This window comes from Chrysemys picta, chromosome 10 (assembly GCF_011386835.1).
Source record: "Chrysemys picta bellii isolate R12L10 chromosome 10, ASM1138683v2, whole genome shotgun sequence".
Classification (NCBI taxonomy): Eukaryota; Metazoa; Chordata; order Testudines; family Emydidae; genus Chrysemys; species Chrysemys picta.
Genome location: NC_088800.1, coordinates 34,991,592 through 35,014,694, shown reverse-complemented (window position 1 = coordinate 35,014,694; position 23,103 = coordinate 34,991,592). Strand labels below are relative to the sequence as shown.

The following is a 23,103-nucleotide window of genomic DNA, read 5'->3' as shown; positions in this document are numbered from 1 at the left end:
TGAAAGTGCCCTTACGCATGCGAAAGTTTCCCAGCCACTGGGAATCATCCCAGACCTTCAACACTATGCGGTCCCACCAGTCTGTGCTTGTTTCCCGGGCCCAGAATCGGCGTTCCACGGCATGAACCTGCCCCATTACCACCATGATGTCCAAATTGCCAGGGCCCATGCTTTGAGATAAGTCTGTGTCCAGGTCCTCATCACTCTCGTCACCGTGCTGCCGTCGCCTCCTCGCCTGCTTTTGAAGTTTCTGATGCTTCATATACTGCAGGATAATGCGCGGGGTGTTTACAGTGCTCATAACTGCCATGGTGATCTGAGCGGGCTCCATGCTTGCCGTGGTATGGTGTCTGCACGGAAAAAAGGCGTGAAACGATTGTCTGCAGCTCGTCTCACGGAGGGAGGGGCGACTGACGACATGGCTTACAGGGTTGGCTTACAGGGAATTAAATTCAACAAAGAGGGCAGGTTTGCATCAAGGAGAAACACACACAACTGTCACACCGAAGCCTGGCCAGTCATGAAACTGGTTTTCAAAGCCTCTGTGATGCGCAGCGCGCCTTGCTGTGCTCTTCTAATTGCAAACAGCCTAGTCAGCAAACAGCGCCAGCGAGATTTTAAATGTCCAAAGACACATTCTACCACCATTCTGCACTTGCTTAGCTTATAGTTGAACTGCTCCTTACTACTGTCCAGGCTTCATGAGCCATGGGAGCAAGGGGTAGGCTGGGGTAGGTGCGACCGCGCGGTGCTGCCGGCTGGGAGAGCAGCCTGAGGCAAAAGCCTCTAGCTCGCATGATATTCCAGGCAGGACTGAATCTCCATTAGACTAAACTTAAAGAAGAAAATGACCTGGAGTCACTCCCATGTCTGTCCAGGTGCCCCTGACCGACCTGAGGTCGGCCAGGAGCAATCAGGAGCCAGCAACAGGTGGTGCAATACGGCTGCTAACAGTCTTTGCTAACTTGCAAAGGCAAGGAGCTGCTGCTGTGTAGCAATGTAGTACCGCGTCTGTCAGCAGCACCCAGGAGACGTACGGTGACAGTGAGCTGAGTGGGCTCTATGCTTGCCATGGTATGTTGTCTGCACAGGTAACCCAGGAAAAAAGGCAAGAAACGATTTTTTGCCATTGCTTTCACAGAGGGAGCGAGGGAGGGGGGCCTGACGACATGTACCCTGAACCACCTGCAACAATGTTTTTGCCCCATCAAGCATTGGAGCTCAACCCAGAATACCAATGGGCAGCGGAGACTGCAGGAACTGTGGGATAGCTATCACAGTGCAACGCTCCGAAAGTTGACGCTAGCCTCGGTACTGTGGACTCACTCCACCGACTTAATGCGCTTAGTGGGGACGCACACAATTGACTATCAAATTGATTTCTAAAAAATCGACTTCTATTAAATCGACCTAATTTTTTAGTGTAGACACCCTTGGGGAGATGGAGATGCAAAGGTGGAGAAACTAGGCATGGATGATTAATTTTTAAAGGTAGATTTGGCTTATTAGTGGTGTGTGTGTGTGTGTGTGTGTTTATATATATATATATAAAAACAATAAAGCCATTTTTGGATTATCCTATTTAGTGGATTGTTATTGGCACCTCTGCTCTCTTGGCACTAAAGCCCTGCAAATGTGCAGTTATCCGCTTTGCATCCGCAGACCATGTTTGCGGATTACAGATCGGATGCAGATACACCTCTACCCCGATATAACACGACCCAATATAACACGAATTCGGCTACAACGCGGTAAAGCAGCGCTCTAGGGGGGCCGGGCTGCGCGCTCCGGCGGATCAAAGCAAGTTTGCTATAACGCGGTTTCACCTATAACGCGGTAAGATTTTTTGGCTCCCGAGGACAGCGTTATATCGGGGTAGAGGTGTACAAATTTTGTATCCGCATAGGGCTCTACTTGGTACCTCTGTTGTCTTCCTTTCAATGCAAGTTAAATTATATCCATGCTTGACAAGTGTATCCGTCTCTTTGTTTTTCAGTACTCTGGTCTCTTTTTTTTTTTTGTAGGCTGCTACCCGTCAGGACATGACATACTGGCTTCAAGAACTTCAACAGAAGAGATGGGAATATTGTAACAACCTTGATGTAGCAAAGAGGGACAGCAGAACTTCACCTACACCCAGTGACTTTTCCAAAGGTCTTGTTGCCAAAGACAATATAGGTAAGTTGAAAACTTGAGATACACATATGGAGCATGTAGTATTTCTGTTGAGTAAGAGTTTACCACTATAATTTTGTTCATGGTAAATTTTCTTCAATTTTCCTCCTTTTTCTCCTTCTTTAAAGCAGATTACAAACGTTCTTGTAAAGTTTGCAGAATCATGTTCTCTCTAAAATCAATATATTTATATTCATTTCTTGTGCTTATAAATGTGCCTCTTAGACATAAACATAAGTTCATATGGCTGTCCTAACTTATTTCAGTCATGGAACATAATGACTCTTGGAAGAATAGATTTCGTAAATGGAAGCAAAATGGAGTACCATTAAGGTTGGGTCACATAGTGTGAAAGAGCTCAATTTAAAGGGTATTAATTCATCCTTTTGTTGTCAGAATATCTTAAAATGTGGCATGTTTAGTTTCTTGGCATTTAAGGTCCACTTCCTCAGTGGGAAGGGAGAAAAATATTTTCAGATGGAAAGAGTCTAGTTGGTTTATTACTTTGGTCAACTACGGAAAGTATAAAAAATTATCTTCTACATTCTGAACAGTTATTACAAATGTAGCAGACCAAATAAAGCTCATGCTTTTCCTGCTAAGGGCAGCGCATTGGTCTAAACATAATTGCTATGGTCGAGAAGAATAAGCAAAACAAGACTGTTGAAAGCATGTGGTGAGAGAATATTTTGAGTTTAACATAGTTTAAGTTAGGCACCAGTTGTGTTTTATCTTTATTTTTCTTGTAACCATTTCTTAGTTTTATGTCTCATTAGTTGTACTCACTTAAGATCTATCTCTTTGTAGTTAATGAACTTGTTTTATTGTTTTATCTAATCAGTATGTTAAAATTGAAGTGTTTAGGAAACTCCAGTTATGGTGGAATGTTGTGTGCATATTATTTCTATTAAAGAAATAATGGATTTTTATTGTCCAGAAGAGTGGGCTGGACAGTACAGGACATGCATGTCTGGGGAAAATCTAAGACTGGGGGTGTCTTGGGGTCACCCTGCAGTATAAATAAGGCTGGTGAGAGCCAGAATCTAACCCAAGTGTGGCTGGCAGCCTGCAGTTATACACAAACACTCAGGGTGTGACTTGCATGCTGTGTGTGTTTGTGAGCAGCCCAAGTGGGAACTACTTCAGCAAAGCATTGTAAGGCACTCAAAGTTGCAGGGCCAGGGTGGCACACCGACTCATTAGTCTACATTGTACCCTGGAATGTCACAGCATGTGCTTAAGTGCTTTGACAAATCGTGGATTTAGTCTCTTGTTTGTTCCCAATCTGAAAAAGACTGATAGACATGCATGTCTTGTCCTTCCAAAGCATATAATTTACTAAAAGAGAACCTGATTTCAGGTCTAATCAAATGCCTAATATACGGTGCCCTAATGAGAGTGAGTGGGTATAAACTAATTTACAAAGTATGGTGTCTTGCTGAATAATGCAGTTTCAAAATAGGCCACTTTCATTTTGTGATAATATTCACTTTCTACTGTGTTACTATGCAACATGACTTACATGCAGGTAATATACTGTATATTCTAGGGCTACCATATGTCCGGATTTCCCCGGACATGTCTGGCTTTTCGATCTATAAATAGCCGTCCGGGGGGGATTTCTAAAAATCTAAAAATGTCCGGGATTTCCCCCCGATCGAAAAGCGGCGCCGCTTGGCAGCCAAAGCCCCTTCTCGGCTCCCCTCATCCCCTGCAGCCTTAGCACGCCGCTGGCCCCGCAGCTGTCTTCCCCCTCCTCCCCTCCCCTGAACGCTCCGCCTCCCTGCTCCTCCCCCTCCCCTACTTCCCGCGAATCAGATCTTTGCGGGAAGTCTGAAAAGAAGCAGGGGCAGGCAGGCAGCAGCAGGTAAGCTGGGGCGGGGGGGACACGAGGAGGAGGGCTCCGGGGAGGCGCGGCGCAGCCCAGTCCAGCCCCAGCGGCTCCAGCCCGGGTCAGGCCCTGGGGCACTGGCCCCAGTTCTGGCCGCGCGCACCGGCCCGGCTCCGGTTCCGGCTAAGCGCACTGGCTCCGGCCCAGCTCCGGCCCCAGGGCAGCGGCCCCAGTTCCGGCCGAGCGTGTTGGTCCCGGTCCCGGCCCCAGCGGCTCCAGCCGGCTCGGGCCCCAGGGCGGCTGGCCCGGCCGAGCACCTCTGGCCCCGGCCAGCCCCAGCCCGGCCCGGGCCCCGGGGCACCGGCCCCAGTTCCGGCTGAGCAGCGCCGGCCAAGCACCCCCGGCCCCAGCGGCTCCGGCCCGGCTCGGGCTCCAGGGTGGCGGCCCCAGTTCCGGCCGAGCGCGCTGGTCCAGCGGCTCCGGCCTAGCTCAGGCCCCAGGGTGGCCGGCCCAGCCCTGGCCGAGCACCTCTGGCCCGGCCCCAAGCCCCACGACTCCGGCCGGAGCACAGCCCGATTCCTGGGCTCTTGTTAAAGCCGGCCCTGGTCAGGGGACGGGGGGGGGGGGGGTTGGATGGGGCGGGAGTTCGGGGGGGGGGGTCTGTCAGGGGGGCAGGGGTGTGCAGAGGGGTTGGGACAGTCAGGGACAGGGAGCAGGGGGGTTAGATGGGTCGGGGGTTCTGGGGGGGCTGTTATGGGGGCAGGGGTGTGGAGAGTGGTCGAGGCAGGCAGGGAGCAGAGGGGGTTGGATGGGTCGGGAGTTCTTGGGGTCCTGTCAGTGGGCGGGGAGCAGTTGGATAGTGCATGGGAGTCCCGGGGGTCTGTCTGGGAGCGGGGGTGTGAATATGGGGTGGGGGGTGTGGATAAGGGTCGGGGCAGTCAGGGGACAGGTAGGGTCTTGGGGGGCAGTTAGGGTGGGGGGTTCTCGGGAGGGGGCAGTCAGGGGACAAGGAGCGGGGGGGGTTGGGGGTTCTGAGGGGGGCAGTCGGGGTGGGAAGTGGGAGGGAGTGGATGGGGGCGGGGCAGGGGCGGGGCTAGAGTGGGGCTCCTCCCCCCCCCCACCGTGTCCTCTTTTTTGATTGTGCAAATATGGTAACCCTAGTATATTCAGAACTAATTCTGAGAGTTGTCCTTATGAAAGTATGGAGAGGTGGAAGCAGCTCTAGTTAGTAATCAACTTTTCATTATAAGTTTGATGTTTTTTCCCAACCTTTAAGACAGTGAAAGATAACTTTTTACTTCACATTTGCATGTGTGGTTTGACAGAAAGAGAATATCTTTAGTCAAGCTTAATAAAAACTTTCAGAGATATAAGAGGTATAGAAAGTGCAGCAATGCATTTTTCAAACTTTTATGTTTTTGCTGATATAGGAGAGACACTTCGATTTGGTTTGCTCTTTGATTATTGCAGAAAACTGATGCCTTCCATCATATCCAGAAATGGGGAAGTAGATCTTGAAGTAATTCTATTGTATTCCAAATGGGATGTGAAAGAAAGCTCCCTTGGGCTAATGCAGACTTTTAAGGTCAGGTATATTTTTTCCAATATTTGGCAAAACTCAAAAGGCTTTAAAATTCATTGGCTTAGACTGGTTCATTCCATAGTAACAGGAAATTTAAGCTGAATCTTCCCCCCTGCTCCCCAAAGTTCAGATTCCCCTGTTGGCCTGCTTCAGCATTACCCTCTAACCCGTTCCTTGCCTACATTTGAGAGAGTGGTTGTAGTTTGACTGTTCTCTACCACAGAGAGTTTGAAAATATGAGACTAGTTATTTTTACTAGTCTCCCTTTCTTACTACTTGTTTAAACTTCTAAAAATAATACACGCCACTTACAGTGATTTATATCTGTAGATCGTTAGGTGCTTTAAAAAGGGAGGGGATTTTCCCCCTCTGATCAGAGGCTGTAAATTACATCTATAACTTGTAAAAACTTCCTACTGTACTATTGATTACATACTTCGTAGCAGAATATACAAGCTGCATTATAGAAGTGGGTCTTTAAAAGCAGGTTCAGTTACTAATCATCTGAATGGTGAAGTAGTGCTGCTTCAGATCAAGAAACAAATTATTCATTGCAATATCTTTTTTTTTTTTAATTTAGATTATACGAGAGAAGTAATTTTTCTTTTCTTTCAGTTACTCAGATTTCGAATTTAAACCATTTTAGAGTGAAAAGTAGAGGTTGTCCTACCATTCTGTCTGATGTAGCCTTGACAAGGAGGCATTCTTGTTACTAGTTTCTTTTAATATTCATGTTTATGAAGTGGGCTATGAAAAGCAAATATAGTAACACTACTTTTGTATGTCTTGTAATGGAGCCATTGTACTGTTCATGGATGTCAAGTAAATAATTTGTTCTTTCCAGTGCCTTGAACTTTCAGTTTCTTGGAATTTCATATAGCTTCCGTTTGTTCATTTGGTTCTTCGTTTTTAGGCGATCTGATATTACTGCATTCATCTACATTTAGTTTCTTAATATTGGTACACTGTGTATTTATAACAAGCCCCATATATTTTGACATAACTTGCAACAACTGCTTTCAATGTCAGTAAGCTTTTCACAATTCTGTTTACAACAGTGCACCATGCCTAATGCTTCATCAATTAAGTATTCATTGAGAAGTTATCAATATATCTAGCATTAAGACATAAAGGAAAACAATTGAATTGAGATGTTGTATATTCAAAATTGCACACCCATATTAAGTAGTTAGAAGCCAATTATCTTAGTCTGAGAAAGACAGGAGTAGAAGAGGAATAGTTTAAGAGCATTCTTCTTTACCCTGCCCTGGAGTCTACAAAAGGTGCTCTGAAGTCTACGAATTCACTGACTAGTGGATAATTTCCTCTGATTATATATCTAACAAAAGTGTTGAACAGTGGTAGATGACTTCCGTTTCAGATTCCCTTCCAGCTAATAAGTAACACTGATGTTTAGTTCATATAATGGCCAAACACAAAGTTATCCTGATATTTTAAAGGAGCATGGTTTGGACTCAGTTTCTTTGAATTATTGATATCTTAAAATATATTTCTAGCACCCCAATAGTGATGCTATAATTATGGCTGAGGAAGCATTTTCAATAAGCTCCTATTTTCAAGTTCTATACTAATAAAATATTTTGGGGGAAATTACTATGTTGAAATTTCTCTTGCTGCATCTCTGCCCAAGAAAGTGGGCAAGCTTTCTGGAAAACTTGAATAAAAATCCTTTCAGTAAGTGAGTAGTTATTAAAGCACATGAGAACAATTTCTCTATGGCTTCAGGTTCTATGGCCAGCAAAATAGGAATAATTACCAACTTCAGGGATGTTGTGAGGCTTAATTAGTTGTTATTTGCAAAGACCTTTGTGGTGAGCTGATAAAAAGTGCTGTATAAATGCAAGAAGGTGGCAATTGGAGTTCTTTAATTTTTACAACTCTTGTAGAACACTAGGGAAGAGATGAGATGGAGGAGATGAGATGTGTTTTCCTCATAGAGGGCCTGCTTATGCCACCTCTCACTGTGGGAACACTCACAGCATAAGGTATTCACTGAACACCCACAGAAATACCAGGTCTGCCATCCCCAACGGAACAGTGTACACACCATCTTGTGTGATTCAACTCAGGCTCAGCACCTTGCTTAATATCACAATACTTAGATATATTTATAGTGAAAACAGCAAAAGTTTATTAAAGGGTCAAGTGATAGTGAGTAAGAATATTGGAAACAAAAGGTTACATATAAAACAAAATCATCATGTGCTTTCTAGAGACTAACCTTAAGTAACAGGCTAACCTCCTGTCTAAAGAAGTTTCTAACCCCTGAAGTCCTCTGCAGTATTTTCAGCCACGTTTGGCTGAGATTCCATTTTCATTAATATAAATGCACTGTAAGTTTACTTCCTAGGTGCAGGACAAGGGGATGTCCTCTTTGTCTTCTACTTATACTCCCTAAAGCTCATTGTCTCTGCTCAGAGACAGTATAACCAGTGGGACTTGTGTTTGCCTGTGTGCTCCTTCCCAGTTGACTTCTCATCACTCTATTGACTTTGTATGTAAATTGATATCCTTTGTGTTAGCTTACTATGCTTAATTTACATTTACAGAGAGAGAGGGGCGAATAAACATCTCTTGTCTGACAGCCTGTTTCTGATGGTGACTCATACCTTGATACAGAATCTAAGAACATATTTTCAGTATATATACACTAACTCCTCGCTTAACGTTGTAGTTATGTTCCTGAAAAATGCTACTTTAAGCGAAATGATTGGATGTTAAGCGAATCCAATTTCCCCATAAGAATTAATGTAACGGGGTGGTGGGGAAGGCTAGGTTCCAGGGAAATTTTTTTTGCCAGACAAAAGACTCTCTTTTTTTATTTGTATATATATTAAATTAAATATAAAAGTTTTAAACAATTTAATACTGTACACAGCAATGATGATTGTGAAGCTTGGTTGAGGTGATGGAGTCCGGGGGTGGAAGAGGGTGAGATATTTCCCAGGGAATGCCTTACTGCTAAATGATGAACTAGCACTCGGCTGAGCCCTCAAGGGTTAACACATAGTTGTTAATGTAGCCTCACACTCTACAAGGCAGCACAAAAGGAGGGAGGAGACACAGCATGGCAGAGAGAGACACACCGTGTGTGTGTGTGTGTGTGTGTGTGTGTGTGTGTGTGTGTGTGTGTGTGTGTGTAAGAGAGAGAGAGAGAGAGAGAGAGACGCGCATTGCTCCTTTAAGTACACTGACTCCACTCTAAGAACACTGCCTTTTTAAGTAGATCAGCAAATTGAGAAAGTAGCTGCTACCAGCAAGCTCCCTCTGTCTTGAGCCCTGTCGTGTCCCCCACCCCCTTGCTCTGTGGAGATAGGGTACAGGGGGAGGGGGACATCCTGACATTAGCACACCTCTTCCCCCCTCCCCTCCCCGCACAGCAAGCAGGAGGCTCCTGGGAAGAGCTCCAAGGCAGAGGGCAGGAGCAGCACAGGGCAGTGGGAGGAGGGACAGCTTCTACTGCCTGGCAATTGATAGCTTGCTGGACAGCTGCTGCATAGAGAACTTAGGGAAGCTGATGGGGGGCTGCCGGCCCACCCTGGTTCCAAGCCCCCACCAGCTAGCTCCAACGGGCTGCTCTTTCTGCATGAAGTGGACAAAGCAGGAGGCTGCCAAACAACATTATAAGGGAGCATTGCACAACTTTAAATGAGTATGTTCTCTAATTGATCATCAACGAAACAACATTAACCAGGATAACGTTAAGTGAGGCGTTACTGTACATAACTCCTTACATAGTGTGACAGATTGGATCACAGAAATCTTCTTGGGAACTGCCAGCTGATGTGCCAAGACTACTTCTGCCCTTGCTTTCCCTTCCAGCCTGGGAATCCAGCACCCTGTCTTGTTGAGCCAGACATGCCAGTCTGCTCCAACACAGACCCAGGTCTGAAGTACGTGCCCCAAAGCTGCAGACTTAACTGAAAGCAACTTACAGAAGTGTTCCTGTCGTTAACACTGAGATGCCCAACTCCCAATGGGGTCTAAACCCCAAATAAATCCATTTTGCCCTGTATACAGCTTATACAGGGTAAACTCATAAATTGTTCGCCCTCTATAACACTGATAAAGAGATATGCACAGCTATCTCCCCCAGGTATTAATACATACTCTGGGTTAATAAGTAAAAAGTGATCTTACTAAATACAGAAAGTGGAATTTAAGTGATTCCAAGTAGTAACAGACAGAACAAAGTGAATTACCAAGTAAAACAAAATAGAACTCTTAAGTCTGTCTAAGAAAACTGAATACAGATAAAACCTCACCAATTCCAGTAAGCTTCCTTTTACAGACTAGTCTCTTTCTAGTCCGGGTCCAGAAATCACTCACACCCCCTGTAGTTACTGTCCTTTGTTACAGTCTCTTTCAGGTATCTTTGGGGGTAGAGAGGTTATCTCTTTAGCCAGCTGAAGACAAAATGGAGGTGTCTTCCACAGGCTTAAATAGATTTTCTCTTGTGGGTTGAGACTCCCTCCTCTCTCCTATGCAAAGTCCAGCTCCAAGATGGAGTTTTGGAGTCACATGGGCAAGTCACATGTCCATTCATGACTCAGTTTTTATAGGCAGCAGCCATGGCTTACCTGCTACCTTGAACGTCCTCATGTAGACTTCTTATGTGGATTGGAGCATCCCAAGATCCATTGTCCCTTAAGTGTTTCTTGATTGGGCACTTAATTTGCACCTTCCTTTCTCAAGAAGCTGACCAAATGCTTTACAAAGGCTACTTAGAAATCAAGCAAGTATACAGCCAATTCCTAACTTCAAGTACAAAAATGATACATGCATACAAAGAGGAGGAATGTATTCAGTAGATCATAACCATTCTAGATATGTTACATGACATATGTAGCATAAAACATATTCCAGTTATATCATATATACATTCATAAGCATATTCTCATGAGGCCTTATGGGGTACACTGTCACATGTCTGTATATATATATATTTTATAACAATATTGATGACCACTTAGAGCCTGGTTTTCATTTAAGACCTCACAAGACATTCTTTGGTGAAACAGAATGTACATACCAGAATCAGGACATTCCTGTAATCCTTTTGCCATTTGGCATTAGGGGGCTCTTGGTGGTCTTGCTCTGTCCACAGAACTGATACAACAAGTGTAGTTGCAAGTCTTCCCTTGTTATGTTCTCTTTGAGCCTTGGCTCACAATAACAGACCTACCTTCTGCCCCAGAGAGCAAATAACTTAAAACAAGGTTCGGATGTTGGCCATAAACATACAAGGAAATAATGACTAGGAAAGATATGGGTGACAATATTACAAGGTTACATGGTAAAGCATGTACATGTCTTACTGGTTCCAGGAGCATTTGTGAGATCGTTTTTTTTTTTTTTTTTTTTTTTTTTAATATTCCACTGTAACAGTTTAGAAACAGATTGTGATCATGTACATAAAGTGGTGTAAAGCATACCCAGGAGGGAGTAGAGTTCAGCTTCATTGTTTCACGCAGCCTCATCCTCTGCATTTGAGTGATGCTAATGTACATTATAATTTTTTTGCAATAGCTGGAAGTGTGGCTGTTGGCTGAGATGAAAAAATTCTGCATTTTTCTTCCTTTTAAACTTAGCAAAAAGGTTAACTTCTGCTGCCCTGCATACTGGTAGATCATACAAAGCACTCCTCCAAAGCTAAATGTCACCACTTGGAAAGAACTTTGCCTTCTGCTGTAATCAAAAAGAGTCCAGCAGTCAGTAGGATGAACTGAGACTATGGCTGTCAGTGCAGCCTTTCAGCAGCTACATGAGCCTTTGAGAGTCAATTCAGACAGTGTCTATTAAATAAATGCAGCATTGCAGAAAGCAGAAAACATAGGGTATATCTACTCTGCAATAAGACACCTGTGGCTGACCCATGCCAGCTGACTCAGGCTTGCGGTGCTCGGGCTAAGGGGCTGTTTAATTGAAGTGTTAGACTTTCAGGCTTGGGTTGGAGCCTCAGCTCTAGGACCCCTGTGAGGTTGAGGGTCCCAAAGCCCACGCTCCAGTTCCAATGTCTACACTGCCTTTAAACAACCCTTAGCGTGAGCCCCACGAGCCTGAGTCAGCTGGCAGAGGCCAGCTGCAGTTTTTAAATTGCAGTGTAGACATACCCGTAGTGAGTTCTGGAAAACCATGCTGAAGCAGCAATTAAAATAAGAACATTTTTTTAAGAGACTGTCAGACTGCTGACATCATGGATCACAGTATTTCCAGAGAGAAGAAATTAAGCTGTCCTTTTCTGCTTACAATCTTGCATTGTAATTAGTAGCAGATGTTTTTATCATCTGTTGCATGCTATATTTTGTGCCACCTGTCAGAAAACAATTGCAGAATCAATAGACACACAGCATGATGAAAACTAACTTCTTTTTTATACAGTTAATATTTTTTCTGTGGAACTTTCGTTCATGACTGTAAATGGACTAACTCCACCAAAAAAAAAGATACTCCGTTTATCCACTCAGATTGGCCATATGTAGTGCTGTAAGAGCTTGGTGTCCACTTTTGTTCATGACCCTAGTAATGTTCTCTACTGTACAATTACCTACAGTAGATAGACCTATGACTGTGTATTTTGTTGTGCATGAGACTGGAAGATGTGTTCCACAATCCCAGTTTTGAGTGTTTGGTTTAAGAGGTGAATTGCTGTTTGCCAGGAACTATAAGATGCCATCCCAAGTGGCTGTAAGAGTTCATTAATTATACTTCAGTCACTGAGTTATGCAACCTAGTTCTCCAAAATGTAATGGAGGGAAAATGTGAGAATGGTTTTGATGTTGTTTTTCTTTCTTCCACCCCATATCTGGCACGCAATTTACAGAGTTACTAAAGTTACTTGTAATCTGTTACCATCTTCAAAACTGCAGTATGATCACAAGTATTCTATAAAAGACTTCAGTTGCAAGTTTTACTTAAGACTGGTACACAATATAGAAGAACTGTACTGTTAGTATTGGAGCCATTTGGTTGTATTCTGCAGCAGGGTCTACAATGATTTCTGCCTCACATAAGCATTCTATTCAGATTCTCTTACAGCCCTCATTGCCAAGTGCCTGCAGTTAGTCGAATATAGATTTGTTCTGCTGTCGCAATGCATAACGGCATAAATTGTCTTGGCTGGTAAAGCTTTGTACAAGAAACTTTGTAGCAGTGTTGAGGTTTTCTGCTAAGAGTTGTGGTGGTGGTTGTAGAAATGCCAAAAGCTTATGGAAGTCCATGCTGGGAACTGAAACTGAAGGAAGGCAATCACACATATTAAAAAGAAAATACTGGAATATTACATGAAGTATTCGGAAACAAAAATCAATACTTGGTGAAACAATTCCATTCAGTACATGAGCTCTTGTATTTTCTGTTTGACTAGCTGTAAATCTGAACTTTTGTTTATACACATGGAGCTTCAGAAAACTGCTTCAGATTGTCTTGCTGCTAAAGGCACACTCTAAAGCATACGCATAAAACATAAGAGGTAACAAAATCAGTCTGTGATTTACCTTTACTTTCTGTAATTCAGGAAAGTGAGTGCAAGTAGAATTGATAAAACTTCAGCTTCTGGTTACAACCATTTGGATTTACACTTTTTTCCTGTGGCACAGGGCAACTTTTTAATATTTGTCATAAAGATATTTCAAGGTTGTTTACTCTAATTTACCCCTCTGGCTTACATATAAGGCCTGCTTTGTCATGAACCTTTTTCCTAGTAATGAAAATCTTGAACGTGTTTCCAGTCTTGACCAGCATAAACCTAGCTACCAAAGTGTTTCCAGCTTCAAGCAGAGAGTCTTGATGATTTTCTGGGATTGCAGCTGTTAATTTTTGTAACCAGTTGAGTCTACTCTTGAAAGTTACGGGCTGAGGCAGGTGCCTTATGCAGTTTTTGCCAGTGTACACACTACTCTTGGAGCTGAAACATGCTTGCTATATCAGTGCTCAGGAGCAGAGATTCTTGTCAGTTGTGCCGAACTGTATAGTGGTTTTGGATGAAAACTATTGCTGGAGATGAGTGAGGACTTGATGAAAATGTATGTTGCTGTTACTTATAATCTCGTTTGCAGATGCCCATCATTTTTTGAAGAACTTGGCTATTGGGCTGACATTTTCCATACTTTTTCTCTTCCAGAAAATGAATTTTATCAGAGATTTGTTTTTTTTATTCAAATCAGCTGTTTGAGTTAGGAAGAAGTGGCAAAATTTCACTCTTGTCATGGTAAGAATATTTTGGCAACCATTTTTTTTAATAGAGCTACAGCAAAAGTGGCTGAAGATTGAAAGTTGAAACTTGGCTGGAAAATAGTCCTCACTGAGAAGTTGTGGACGGACTTTGGGGTGAATGAGGTGTATGAAGGAATGGTTTTGCCTAAGCAAAATTGTATTTGAAAACTGTGTACTCAGCATATACTCTAGCTTTTTTCATGAACTCTACAACTTGCACTCTTAAATATATGCACATAGCTTGGGTTTGATTTTTTTTTTCAGAGGTTGCATCCAGTTGTGCTTGTGCAATATTGACGACTGTACATGCAGACCAAGCAAGCACCGACATCTGCATGCACAGATGATTTTTTTTTTAAGTACACATAAAAACATGTCAGTCTTAGTGCTTGAAAGGTGCACCCAAAGGTGTTGTGTGCACATGGCAGTAGACCAGGCTAAGGACCCTTGAACTAGATGCTGGCCTTCATTCAACGATGGTCCAAGAGAATTTAGGACTCTGTAAGACTAAGGTTTGGCCCTGTGGGAACTTTTTGCAAGACTTTATCAGCACAAGATATAAAATGAGAGCACCAAACTCACTGTTGCCTATTCAGGATTTCACCCCAGATTTTCAGAGGTGTAAGGTACCAGCTACCTTTCTGATTTGTTAGACAGTTCTTCAGAGTTCTGCATCCTAACAAATATTTTTTAAATGTTTTATTTTCTACTTTCCCTTTTAACATTTCAGAATCTAAGAGATCTTCCTGTTTATCTGCTGTGTGACTTCAAAGCAGGATATTTGTAAGCCTGCTCATTGCTAACATCAGCAAAGGCTGTATTTTATTTTGAAACTGCACTGGGGTGAAAATAACTGCTATGCAGAGGGTTAGCAGAAAGCCTCTGCTAAAAACCTCAAACTAATACCTGGTGCTACCCATAGTACATTCTTCAGCTTACGCATTTGCAATATATTGTTTTCAGCCATGTAGTACACTGTGTACCTCTGAGATTTTATTAGCTAGTGCACAACAATATGAATGCAATGAGATCTTAGCATACTGAGGATAAAGACTAAGTCCTGTTATTTTTCTGTTGTTCAAATACACTTTTTTAAGAACATGGCATTTGTGGGGGCCTTGTGCAATTTTTAAGGTGATAAAATCATCATAATAAACAAATGTTGCTTTCCTTTCTCAGATTTGAATATCCTGAATCCAAATGTCTCAGCAGAGAAAGCTAGAAATGTCCTAGCTGTGGAGACTGCTCCCACGGAACTGGTAGGAGAACAAGCAGCTTGCCAGCCAGCACCGGTCCAACAAAGTGCCATCAATTTCTCCCTAAAACAATGGGGTACTGAGATCAAGTAAGTTCTTTTTTCCATATAAGAATTGTTCTAGTCCCTAGCAAATGGACAATGATACGACAAGTTGCTCAGATACTGTGGTGATGGGGCCAGTATAAGATGGAGAGATACAATGTACAAATTAAGCAAAAAATTGGAAAAATTAGTGGCCTGTCCATTGCCACAATATCGCTTAAAGTAGACTGTCTATACATACTAGGATTACTAATTTAACAGGTAGAGTTGGGTATAGAGATACAGTAGTGTTAGTAAAACATCTGATGTAAAATGAACAATCTGTCAGATAGTTAGCAATAGCTTTATGGTCTGAGCACAAGACAAGGAGCCAGGATCTATTTCTCTGTACCCTTGGGCAAGTTAAATACTTAACCACTCTGCATCCTATCCTTTTTCTGTAAAATGGGAGTAGTAATTGCTTACTTCAGTGGCGGTATGGTGATTCATTAGTTAATACTTAAAATAGTAGTTTGGAGATGAAAAACCCTGTTAATATTCTTAGTTGTTTGTTTTCTCCATTTTTAAAAAAGATATATACTGTAGATTAAATACAAGAAGTTCAGGCCAACATTGAGCAAGTTATGACAATGGAAGTAACTATTTTAAGACAAGTTTACTTGAGTTCACTCTTTGACACCAATTGTTTTCAATAACAGTCGTACAGTGACTGACTTCTGGCTCTCCTATTACTATAGGTTCTTTATGAACATTTCATATAATCTGTCTAGTGACCTTCCGCTACTGTTCAAAAGACAGCTGATCCTTTCCCCAGGATGTTAGAGCAGTTCATGATGCAGTGGCTGCTGTCCTGTCAACTAGGCCACGTCCTTCTTGTTCTGTCATTGAGAATAATTTTTTTTTTTTTTTAGTGGTTCAGTTGAGTTAAATAAGGAAACCTTTAAATGAAATTAGTTAGGCACAGAAATTGGAAGGTGTGTCGTGAATGAGGTAGGAGGCTGCAGGAAGAGAAAGGATGATCTCATGGTTAAGGCAATTGAGTGCTGCCCTGGAGAACTGGGTTCTGTCACTACCTGTGCTGGAGAGATCCTGTGTGATGCTAAGCAAATCACTTCAACCAAACTTTTCACAGGTGGTCACTGACTGTTTTTTTTTTTTTATATTCTGGGTGCACAGCCTGAGACTGTAGTGTCTGATATACAGAAGTGCTGAGCACTTACATCTGCAGTCATTGGGAACTATGCTTTGAACTTATAAAGTGTTCTATAATTCTTGAAAATCCAATCCTAGCCATCTCAAGTTGGACATCCAAAATTAGTGATTACTTTTGACCTTAATATCTGCGTCTCAGTTCCCCACCTGTAAAATGAGGATAAACCTCCCTCTCACAGGGTTTCATGAAGATAAATTAATTGTTTCTGAAGTATCAATACCATAGAGATGCGCACCATGGAAAAGCCCATGAGGAAATTCTGTCTTCAGAGCAGGGTTTGAATAGTGTGCAGTAAATAAGGTCTAGGCCCATGCATTGAATAATGAGGATAAAAGAAAATATTGTAGAGCTGCTCATTAACTGAGCACTGTCGATTCAGTACACTGAATAAGGTGGCGTCCTGTGGGGAAAAATATAGTATGTGATCATGTAAGTAAAGACTATATCATAATGCATATGCATGAGGGACCCAAATGAAAGTTGCACAGGCAACCTTATTTAAACTTCCTAACTTTTGAGTGCTGGACTTTGCAATCTTAATGTTCTTTTAACATAGTTTTTTGTATGTAAGATAGAACTCTGATTAGCTGAAGCAATTTCTGCTTATAGAGTGCTTACGGAATCCGATCCTTAAGGGGTAGTTAATGACATCTTCATAATCATAAACTTAAAATACAAATAAAAATCAGTTTTTCACCTGATTAGAATTGAGTTTTACTGTAATATAATAGTTAATGATGGCTAAGCAGGCTATTGACGTGATAGACAACCTAGAAATACCCAAGATGCAGAGCTAATATAGTTGAGGAATGGGAAGGATAGTATCTAAACTTTAAGCAATTTTATTTATTTGTATAGGTCATATTGTGGTTTTCAGCACCTTAGTATCTGTGTGCCTTATACAAAGATGGATTAATTAATTCTTGCAACACACTATTAGTAGGGCCCTACCAAACTCACAATCCATTTTGGTCAATTTCACAGTCATGGGATTATAAAAATCATAAATTTCATGGTTTCAGCTACTTAAATCTGAAATTTCACGGTATTGTAATTGTAGGGGTCCTGACCCAAAAGAAGTGGTAGGGAGGGTTGCGGTACTTCTGCGCTTCTGGCTGCAGCACTGCATTCACAGCTGAGCAGCTGGAGAGCGGTGGCTGCTGGCTGGGAGCTCAGCTCTGAAGGTAGCAGGGCAGAAATAAGGGTGGCATGGTATGGTATTGCCACCCTTACTTCTGCACTGCTGCTGGTGGGGAGCTGCCTTCAGAGCTGGGTGCCTGGCCAATAGCTGCTGCTCTCCGGCCACTCAGCTCTGAAGGCAGCGCAGAAGTAAGGGTGGCAATACCATGACCACACTAAAATAATCTTGGGACCCTTCTGTAACTCCTTTTTGGGTCAGGACCCCCAATTTAAGAAACACCAGTCTTCCCCCATGAAATCTGTATAGTATAGGGTAAAAGCGCACAAAAGGCCAGTTTTCATGGCGGGGAGACCAGATTTCATGGTCCGTGACGCGTTTTTCATGGATGTGAATTTGGAATTACTGTTAACTCTATAGTACAGAAAGTGAACCGAGGCAAGGAGATGAAGGGATTTATCCAAGGTTTCAGAGGAAGTCTGTGGCAGTGCTGGGAGCCCATACTTGCTGAGTCCCCTAGGTCAGTGTCTTAAACACAAGACCATTCTTGCTTCTTTAGCTATGCAGCACAATTTCATCACAGTGGTTCTTTGTGTAGAGCTTTAACATATGGTTAACATCTGCTTGACAGCAAGGGCTTGTTGTAATATCTGCATATGCCCTAAGCAACAGTAAAGAAATAACAAGAGGGAAGTGAAGAGAGTATGTTTCATATAAAGAATGTACTATATGTGCACGTTAATTGCACTTGCCTAAGCTGGAAGTTGCTTTCATTTTAAATCAGCTTTCAACAATTAAAGCCACCAAAAACTAATTGGATCAGATAAATGTTCAGAGCTGAATAGTCCTTCCTTCTTATGCTGACAGTTCCTGCAGCCTCATTTGTTTATGTAGAGTCTTGCTTGTTTAAAAGGATGTACTGTACTAACCCCTGAGTTACCTAATCATATGATGGGATTTCATAATATAGAATGAGCCAGTAGATCATTTTGAATTTTCACAGATTTTGTGTAACTATATATAATTAAAATATTATTTAAAAGAATAAACTACCTTGGTTTGCTGTTGTAGCTCTGTAAACCTAAAGTCCTGTGGTACTATTGCTTTACATAAATTTCAGTAATGGGAGGGGCTGGGGGGAAGTATGCTGTATTTAATTATTTAAATACATATTATAAAGGAATTCAACCAGCTACTCTCTATTCTTAATTTGTAGTCCAATAGCACATACTTAATCCTCAATCCTCAAAGAGTCAGCAAACAAAGTCCTTATGAAAAGTACATGTAGAAATTGAACACCAACTATGATGATACTTGCCCTCATGGGGAATATTTGAAAAACATTCTCAAGTACCTTTTGCTTATTATTGTTTCTCTTGCCTCATTACTCTTTCTAAATAAACATAGGTTCCAGAGTAGCAGCCGTGTTAGTCTGTATCTGCAAAAAGAACAGGAGTACTTGTGGCACCTTAGAGACTAACAAATTTATTTGAGCATAAGCTTTCGTGGGCTACAGCCCACTTCTTCGGATGCATAGAATGGAACATATATCTCCTTACTATATGTTCCATTCTATGCATCCGATGAAGTGGGCTTTAGCTCAATCCTTTGCTTCTATACTGAGAATTCCTAGAGAGATGTCTGTGAGTTTTGTGATATGGATTCTTGTTCACCAGAAACTAGTCGGAGACTGCCACATTCACTCCACACAGACTTTGTAGATGTCTGTCTAAGGACCGGGGCTGGATCTGAACCAGTGACTTAGAAATAACTGGCTCACTTTCCCATGTGGATTGTGTAGTCCTACATACACAGAAAGAATAGCCGTGAAAAGATTACTGAATACATAATCAAATCCCAGCCAAGTTTGCAAATCAGATGTTCCTTGCTTTATGAAGGATTACATTGTGGTTTAAAAAAACTGTATCAAAATGATCATTATCAGACTGCTTAATTGAACCAAATTATTTGGAATCATGGTATTGTGATATGTATAGTGTATCAGATCACTTAGCTCAGATGACAGATTTCCTGTAAAACTTTAGGGAAGCACTGGGTCAAGCCAGCAAATAGTCTCAATAGTGAGACACCTGTATGGTCAAATACGCATTGTAAGTCAATTACTTTCCCATAAACGGGAGGTGAGCTGCTTCCAAGAAAGGGTGAAGATGGGGCCTCCATCCTTAAAGGCTGGAGATTAAACATACTTGTATTTGACAAGTTAACTGATCCTTAAATGTAGCGGTGCTACATTTAGAAAGAGACTTGAGATGCAATGTTCAGATCTGTCTGAAGTGCACAAATATATTGATATGCAGTGTTGGTTTAGGCCTTTGTGACTACAGTGCTTCTATAGCATAAAATCTTTTACTCATATGAAAAATAGGTTAAGCTTCCTACAAAACTGTCAGATTGGAGCCTAGAGATTGCCTTTGCAAGTCCCTTGCAAATAGCTTGGCAGCATTCTAACTAGCATGGAGATTCTCTCCTCAACATCTGTGTAACTACAATAGATTCCGCTTTTGGATTACCCCAATTTTATGTTAATTCAGTTTGTGATATGATAATATACAGTAGCCTTTTGACCTGCATACTCCCTATTCTGTTTAACGCTTAGCAGTTGTTTACCCTAAATTTAAAATAAAGAACTATTTAAATAAATAGATTAAAAACAAAAAAAACAAAGCCCCACTCCCCAGAAAAACCAAATGTTTCACTGCCAAAACAAATGGATAGAGCAGGGCCAGGAGAGAGAGACCATAGCGATCTCATGTATTTTGGTCATTTGCCTCACAGTACCACGTGCTGCAGCAAAGCCACTCTCCTGGCCCTTGAATATGTTATGATCAGTGCTTAAATACTGATGGTAGGTATTACAGGACACAACTACTTGGTTTTTGTTTGCATTTTATTTAGCATTGGTTTTGTTAATTTAAGCTCTGTTTAACAAAGAGGATTCATTGATGTGTTTTGAAAGTGTATGTTGTTTGGGTGATTTTCATAAGGTGTACATATAAGATGTGACTAAAAAGGTGATTTTCATAAGATGTGACTAAAAAGGTAAATTTAAAAAAATATACTCCCCCCTCAAGAGAGAAAATGGCATCACTGTGATTATTTTCTTTATTCCACAGAAATTCAATGTCTTCCTTAAGATCTGGAAAAGGAAACAGTGAAAATCGTAAGAGTGTGTTTTATACCAGCGAAGAGTGGGAGATGTTAGATCCAACCCAAAAGGACTTAGAGGAGTCAATGGCACTGGAAGAAAGGCGGAAACATGCATCAGAAGGAAACAAAGGTACCATTGTTTTTCTGTTAATATACCACACTGTTAGCTGTATCTTCCGAAAATATAACAAGAATTCAGTCATTTGTTTGCAAACCAAATCTTTGTATGTACAACCATTCCTTTGCACATGAAATTATCTCCTTGTGATGTATTCAAGGTTCAAACAGCGGTTTGTCCATAGTACTGTATTCTGTGGTGCATGTAACAAAGGTATACGAGAGATCTCTTGTATTTGACTCCGTGGGCAGGCGTGTCTTTGTTTTGTTGTTGAGACGCAGGGCTACAAGAGGGAAGGAAAGAGTCAAGATCTTTGGTTATAATCTTATGTAGAGCCAGCCACTCAGGGAAGTCACTGGCTTCAGACTTCAGAGGTGTCACTCTTCATCCAAAGTGAATGAAGCAACATCCTGGTTGCTGCTACTTGACGAGGGAGGGGTATAATGGGTGAGAAATGTATCTATGCTTTGATTAAATCTTATAGTCATAAGTTTTTGGAGTAACTTCATGAAAATTTGCACAACTCTTTAGAGCTCTTTGGTTGTCCTGAAGCATTAGTTAATGTAGGAGATAGCATCCTTCTGTCTAAACAAAGGCACTCATCCCTGCAATCTGCTCCATTCAGGAGGACCCTCACACCTATGGAGAACGCTAGTAGCTTAAATGGTGCTGCACAGGTGTGGCTGCCTGTTGGGTCTGATTTTAAGGTTAGGGCCATAGTTGTTTAAAACAGAAGAAATCTTAGCAGTTAACTGTAGTTTGCTTCCATGGCAAAGTAAACTTGGTGGCTTGGAAAGTCTTTCATTTTTTGTAGTGAGTATGTAAAATTCTATTTAATTAGTCAAGCGTATTTCCTCAGTCTCACATTCATGGTCTCTCTAAAAAAAGACCTTTAATGCCAAAAGAGATGTCAAAGGAAGCAACTTGGAAAATGAGTCATACTCAACAACGATGTGTTGGGTGTGTTTAAACTTTGGTATAAGTCTAATTTTAATGAGCAAATGCAGACATATATTTTATAAAGAAACTTTTTGAATGCATTGAAACCTCTAGAACAAATTGTTTTACACAGGAGTGACTAGTTCAGCCTTTCCATTTGATTTTGGCCGTATTCCATACAAAGCAAGACGTCCATTGAAAGAAATGATTGGATCAAGCAAAAATCGGAATAGCAGTGACACATCTCCAGTTGAATGGAATTCTGGGAATGGCAACAAACTAGCTTCTGAAATGCAACTGAAGTTTCAAAGCCAGCAAGAAGAGTTGGAAAGGCTAAAGAAAGATTTGTCGAGCCAAAAGGTAATTCACACAAGAAGGACAAGCACAGCATTGTCAGGCCTGTCCACAAGTGAGAGTAAATCCACCCTTTTAAACTACAAACACCAATGCTAAATGTACCTGTGCATTTGAAAATCTCAAAACAGAGTACCAAGAGATGGAAAAGTCTTTAGGTTGCATAGGGTTCAGTAACTGCTCTTTTGGCTTTTATATCCTCCCTTATTTACCCATTGAAACCAGCTTTCCAGAGTATGTCTGCAGGGAATTAAAGACTATTCACCCCCTGTATCTGCAGTCCCCCTTTGTTCTCCCTCAGAGAACTTCTCATGTTTGAGATCCATCTCTTTCCTAATCACATTAGAGAAAAACAAGCATTTATGCCTAATTTGGATACAGTCTGTATCACCAACAGGGTTTGATAGAGCATGGTACAAGGCTTAGACCAGCAACTTTAAGTACTGATCCACACACTGTGTAGGTACTTGCATAGCCCCTATTGTTGTAGTAAATGAGTGTTTTCCACGTATTTAAAGCTAGTAGAAACAACTCTGTTTCTTTCCAACTTTATTAGATTATGTTTTGAATTTTCCTGTGTGACCTTATTGAGGGGAAAGCTAACTAAATTTAAATGAGTTCCACATTTACTTGTGGAAAGCAGTCAGTCCTCTCGTAGGAGTGAATTCCCTATTCTAGATCCAGCTCCTGTGAGAATTCTTACTTCTACACTCACCGGTCTCCTCCCAGTTGGTTGATAGTTTCATTGGTCCAATAGAACATACCTGTCATAGCTACTTCTTCCATAGCCAAGAATTATTATCTTAAAGAAAGCTAGGGCTAATCTAGCAGAGAGCTTTGAATATCAGGACAGATATGTCGAACTGGGTTCTTTGGGAGCTGAGCGCCAGAAGGGTGTGTTCACAGTAACTTACATGATTAAACAGTCTGCATTTTGTAGCAGTCGAAAGTTTTTTAGGGTATGTACATTCATTCCTAGATATGAGTTAAAATAATCAAGCCTGGAGTCAACACTGAATACTGATAGATTCTCTTAGCATCCACTTCCTT

The 23,103-nt window shown here is 41.6% G+C and overlaps 1 protein-coding gene across 1 annotated transcript in view; it reads left to right on the top strand.

Moving 5' to 3' along the window:
* Window positions 1-23,103, top strand: part of TBC1D2B (TBC1 domain family member 2B) — a 59,109-nt gene that overhangs the window by 15,276 nt on the left and 20,730 nt on the right. The window contains exons 2-5 of the mRNA XM_005294485.5: window positions 2,025-2,178; window positions 15,003-15,168; window positions 20,609-20,772; window positions 21,833-22,059. Of these exons, the coding sequence (XP_005294542.2) occupies window positions 2,025-2,178; window positions 15,003-15,168; window positions 20,609-20,772; window positions 21,833-22,059 (711 nt within the window). The remainder of the gene's footprint in view (window positions 1-2,024; window positions 2,179-15,002; window positions 15,169-20,608; window positions 20,773-21,832; window positions 22,060-23,103) is intronic.